General features: G+C 36.2%; 1 protein-coding gene across 1 annotated transcript; it reads right to left on the reverse strand.

The window, feature by feature from the left end:
• Positions 1–312: 312 nt before the first annotated feature.
• Positions 313–5465, reverse strand: LOC143576112 (auxin response factor 3-like). Its single transcript, XM_077060294.1, has 11 exons — positions 5208–5465; positions 5035–5091; positions 3214–3396; positions 2975–3059; positions 2784–2874; positions 2539–2715; positions 2229–2348; positions 2060–2135; positions 1800–1962; positions 863–1334; positions 313–658 (listed from the first exon to the last, which is right to left on the reverse strand). Exons 1-10 carry the CDS (start codon positions 5463–5465, stop codon positions 889–891), a joined length of 1656 nt encoding a protein of 551 aa, XP_076916409.1. The 3' UTR covers positions 313–658; positions 863–888.
• Positions 5466–5675: the final 210 nt, after the last annotated feature.

Below are 5675 nucleotides of genomic sequence, written 5' to 3' on the forward strand. Positions count from 1 at the left end.
TCATTAGAAGTTTGTGTTAAAAATATGTAATTGAAACGTCAAACATATATAGTTTTGGTTCTAATACATGTTTTATGTTTTTGCACGATGAAATGGCCTTTGGTTGCTATTGCTCATATGCTTAGGCTTTATAGTTTGTTGTTGATTATTTTGGAGAGATCCCAACAACCTGAATACTTTCTCAGATCCGTCATCTTATATGCTATTATGTTTTTTGTCATTCGTCTCTTTCATATTTCGTCCGGTAAAGTTAAGAGTTTTTTTGTTGTTATATGCAGTCTTAAGATCAAATTATGATCTTAAGCGTTCTTTGTATATTTGTCTCCATCCTAATGCGAGAAAAGTTGAATCTATATAAACAATTTGGGGTTACACTTAACAGTTTGCAGCCTTAGTTAACATCTAATACTACATATTGATTGAAAAGCTCGAATCGAATTGAGTTCACACTTTCGGGTGGTGCAATTGGATACAGAAAGCAAATTAAACAAATATCTTTAATTGTTACACTAGAGAAATACAAAATTATGTAAATAAAGTCCTAGGGTGACCTTTGTTTTAGCTTTTGAACAAAACTAATAATACTACTACTTAAACCAAACTTCACAAAAGTCAACCCATCCCTAGCATTGCAACTTCTTCTACAAACACATGACTCCTGCAAAACCACAAATCATAACTTAAATCATTAGTCAAAAGGTCCAGCTTTGACTTTGGTGGGTCAACTGAGTTACTCTTTAAATTCATGATTAGCAATGATTATTTACTATTATAACAAAACTATAAGAAGCCACATTAAACCATATAAAAAGTATCAAACTAGCAACAATTTATGGACAAGAAAATGCAAAAAAGAAATTACCAGATTTGACTCAAACCAAACCGACTTCACAATCCTATCGGAAGCACTCGATCCTCACCATTTGGGCACCCAGAGCCTGTGGTGCCATTACTTCCTTCAGTCAATGAAAAACCAAAGAGCCTGCAACTGTTCTTAGAGCTCAAAACCGGTTCTTCCAGTTGGCTTTTCAACGGACCAACAAAATCTTGACCGCTTAACGGGTTCATATTGTCAGCATAACATATGGGAGGTTGACTCATCATGTGCTGGAACCGTAAAGCAGATAAGTTTCTTGAATTTGAAATCATTTCTTGACCTTGCAGGACCTGGTTGGATCTTATAGATTCACCAAAGCCTACATTTGGGTGGTTTCTGATATTATTCCCGAGTGGGCTAATATCAGAATAACGGTAAAACCCGTATATTTCTTGACCTTGCAAGACCTTGTGGAACCGCATTGATTCCCCGAAGTCTGATGCTCCAGTTGATCGATCTGCGCGTAAGAAATATGCAAAAAGTTAGCGTCTTTATCTGTTTTTCGAGTAAAGGACAGAGTTGGGAGAGTTCTAGGCAGAAGATGGAGATTTGTCAAAAATCTTTAAAAAATTTTGAAATGTAAGAAAATGGTTAAAATGCAATTTTAACAACTAGATTATTACCTGGCAACCCGTTTGACACATTTAGATCAGCAGGTAAAACTTGTGTTCGAGTTAGATGAATTTAAGTGTGTGCAGGTCAGGTTGATGTTTTCGGCATGAATAAAAATATGGGTCATGTTCAGGTTGAACATGTGTATCCATTTGGTTAAAGTTATTAAAAAAAGGACATATTAAAAAATTTATTTGATAGTTTCTTATAAACGATTAAGGTTTGTTCTCGTAATAATTTTAATGTTCTGTAATGAATACGACCCTAACAGATGTTTTATAGAAACAAATCAAAATATACGAATACTGGCCTTTAAGAACCGAAAAATCTGGTTGAGTTGACGGAAAACTAGCCCGTGTCCTCTTCATTAATGGTTGCATGAATGTTCCGGTATCTGAAACCAAGCCACACCGCTCAATCTCCCAAGGAGAAACCCGATTCTGTCTCGTTATTTCCTCGCAATCCCACCGTACCTAAAAATGTAAAGATTAAAACACGCATTTTATTAATTTGAAACATTAAAAATATGAAAATTAAAAGAATTTTATAGTTCATAGTTCATATTCATACCATTAAGCATCTCCATTTGGATCCGGGCCACCTTTCTGGGTCGATATCGTTGATCCTGATTATGGTTCCGGTATACCTGTTAGAAAGAAACCAAGTCGCTTACCGGGCCATAGTTAAAGGGTTTAAAAATGGCAAGTTGCCTGTTTGGAAAATATAATATTTGTCAAACCTTCTGTCTCCTGCATCTTCGGTTTCAACCCACATTTTGAATCTAGTTCCAGGAGAGAATGATAACGCAACACTCTTTAAAAACCGGTTATATGGCACGATGAACCCCGATGAGCCACCCCTGGAATTCATGGTTGAAGTTAAGAGGTTAAACCGGTCATTTGCAATATATATTAAACTTATAGTATAATTATCTATGACATTATCTGGTTTTGAAACACGTTAGACATGTTAAGTTGACCAATAAGACGGTTGATTCAATAACAGGTCCGGTTATGAAAATTTAAATAGAAAATCAAGAATCTAGTTACCTAGGATTGTAACAGACGTTGAATGAGCTTCGACGAGATATGGAGTTGACCACAGTTGAAAAGTCAAAATCAAAGTCAAAGCCATTTGACTTTTGACCAAAAAATGGCGGTAAACTCGAACCAGCGTTCACTTGTGCGGCTCTTCGGATCCCTAACCTTAACACTCCATCATCACCTCTGAAGAAAATACGAAACCATAAAAACACAATTGTAAAATGACCAAAATATCCTTCATGTTCGACTACCTCAAAAAGAGGACTGCATCCCCGCACACAAGCTTCTTCTTGTTTACAAACGCGCTCCAGCCAGTTGTAAGCAAATGTCTCCGAGGTTGTCCTGCGTGAATGCATTCACGTTTAGTGAAATGTCTAAAATACCCTTCAAGAAACAAAGAAACTATTTCGACGTTTTGGATTATAATGTTCCACACTTGTACCTCTATAGATATGTCGAAATTTCCATTCGGTCCCGTGAAGATCTTTAGCTATGAGCTCTTGTGAAGGTCTTTGTTGTTTATAATCCTAGTATAAAACAGTTAGCTTAAACTGTCAAATCATTGAACCTTAACCGAGCGGTCCAACCAATGACGGTTCAACCAGAAACTAGACCGACTCGACTATGGGTTCAGTTTGATTTTAACTACATTGGTTTTAATATAATTATTATTATTATTACCAGAGGCGGAAAACAGTCCTCAGCCGCCCTTCGTGGCACCGAAAATCCTCCATGAGTGCTAGTATCCGAGGCGGTTAAGGTCTTGCAAAACATATGTGGAGTTGTTATCTTCTCCACCACCCCATTATTATCATCATCACCATATTCTACTGCAAGTCTGCCTTCCCGCCATTTTTGCTCCACCTGTTCAATATCACCCACCAAAATTCAACAAAACTAAATAAGTAAATAGTAAATTAAAAACGGGTTATGTGCGGTTTGACATGATTAATTAAACGGGCTGTGTTGAGTTTGACCTGCTTAGTTAAACAGGCTGGCCCGCTAACCCATTTGCGACCCGTTCTACAACCTAAAAACCCGAACATGACATGAAAATAGAGAAGTTTTAGTTTGCTGTTCTAAAACTATCCACTATGGTTACCATTTCTCACAACCGGTTGCAAGGTGGCACAAAATGACAAAAAAACATTTTAATTAAATAATTGTAAATTCATTTTTGTCCACAACCGGTTGCAACCTAGGTTGTTCTAGCAACCCAAGTTTGCAACCAAACTTTTACATCTAACTTGGTTTTTTCATAAAAATTACAATTTTTAACATTTTTTAAAAAAATGTAACAGCATGGTTTTATTTATAAAAAAATATTGAACATTTTGATATAAATTTGATAAAAAATGAAGCATATTTTTTTAATAAAATATTTGTTTAGGTTGGGTTGTGATAGTGAGTGAAATATTGAATTGGGTTGGGTTGTATAGGTGGAAGAGAAAGAAATTAGTTTTTTAATAAATGATTGGGTTGGTTTGGGTTGTGATAGTGGATAGTCTAACACATTTAAAACACGGGTTGTGTTTAGCTTGATCTGTATAATTAAACTGGTCATGTTTAGTTCGGCCTGTTTGATTAAACAGGCAGTCTTCAGTTTAAGTCGTTTAGTTACACAGTTCGATCCATTAATCCGCCTTTTTACCCGTTTAATTCATTTTTTACAACCCACCAATCCGATTAGCACGTTTACAAAAGTTGACGCAACCCAAAACATGAACCGAACACGACACGAAAATAATCAGGTTTTGGGTTGGCATTTCTAACCAATTTATAAAATAAGTCATGTTCGACTTCCCCTGTCTAATTAAGCGGGTCGTGTTTGGTTTGACCGGTTTAACTAAATAGATTGTCTTCAATTTGATTTGTTTAGCCCACTTAGTTAGCATATCAACCCACTAACCCGTATAACTAGTTTTTTACATCTCACCAACCCGATTAGCAAATTTACAACTTGATTAGTACATGTCAACTCGCCACCCCTTTGACACGTTTAACAAGTCACACTTGTGTGACACGATATTAAGTGTGTACTGGAATAGGGTTGTGATGTTTTTACATGAATAAAAATATGAAAAAATATGGGTCTTGTATAGTTGTATGGTTCAACCCACTAACCCAGCCATGGCCGGCTATGAGGTAGGCCGGGCCCCACTGGGGTGGTCAACAGACCCTGGCCTGATCACCTCAATAGGCCTAATTTTTTTTATCTATATATAATTCTTTTTTTATTTTTAAATGCATATTTTTTGTGTTTAAACCCAATTAGTCGACTCATTTAAGCTCATTTTTGTAATACATTTAAAATTAAAAATTTAATTTAATTAAACATAAATTAGTTATTTAAACCCAATATAAAAAAAAGCCTTTTATTTAATACCCAAACCTTTTTTCACCCTCGGTCCCACAAATTTTAACGATTGTCAAACACGGCCTTAAACCAAGACGATTGAAAATGCATAATCTTGAAAAATAAAAATAAAAAATAAAACGAACCTGAGAATCTTGAATCAATGAAAGTTGAGCATAAACATCATCAGTCCCAGCCTCAGCCTAATTCAACAAAATTTTCACAAATTAACCACTAAATTGTACATAAAAAACCAAAAAAGTAAATAATATTAATAATAATAATCAAACTTAGTGTGCCCAGAAATAATAAAATTTACATGAAGCTTGACGTCAAGCACACGGCAGAAAACATGAGCCGGAACAGTAAAGTCTCCGGCAAGACAATGATTGGTGGATAGTTGTTCAAGGTGGCCCTGAGGACAGTAAACGACGGCGTTTCCTTTGTTGGGTAACCACATGGAAGGCCCAGCACAAGCTCTCCACAACTCCAAACAACACACCACCGGCGGAGCATTCGTCGTATCAGTATTTTCGTTAGCTGCGTTCAGGTCAATTAATGTTAAACCACCCATCATTATCTCTAAACAAAATACTATCTCTCTGTTTTGGGTTTGTGGGTGGGTTTATTAAAGATGAAAACTTATCACATCTTTTGATGGGTTTTGATTGAATGAATGAATTGAGTCTGTCTGCAGAAGTTGCAGAGGAAAGAGAGAGAGAGAAAGTGATGGCTGCTGCTGCTGTTGCAGGTGGTGACGCCCTGTAATTCCGGGAGGCTGTCAATT

The sequence above is a fragment of the Bidens hawaiensis genome, unplaced genomic scaffold (assembly GCF_021521415.1).
Source record: "Bidens hawaiensis isolate Kalapana, Puna unplaced genomic scaffold, B.hawaiensis_p1.1 tig00027996_1, whole genome shotgun sequence".
Taxonomy (NCBI): domain Eukaryota; kingdom Viridiplantae; phylum Streptophyta; class Magnoliopsida; order Asterales; family Asteraceae; genus Bidens; species Bidens hawaiensis.

Excerpts from the sequence above, each read along its gene's own strand:
- LOC143576112 (XM_077060294.1), bottom strand. The coding sequence starts at position 5,465 with ATGATGGGTGGTTTAACATTAATTGACCTGAACGCAGCTAACGAAAAT. Across the intron at positions 5,092-5,207 it reads TGCTTGACGTCAAGCTTCAT|GCTGAGGCTGGGACTGATGA; the intron begins GTAAATTTTATT and ends TTGTTGAATTAG. Across the intron at positions 3,060-3,213 it reads AGGACTGTTTTCCGCCTCTG|GATTATAAACAACAAAGACC; the intron begins GTAATAATAATA and ends GTTTTATACTAG.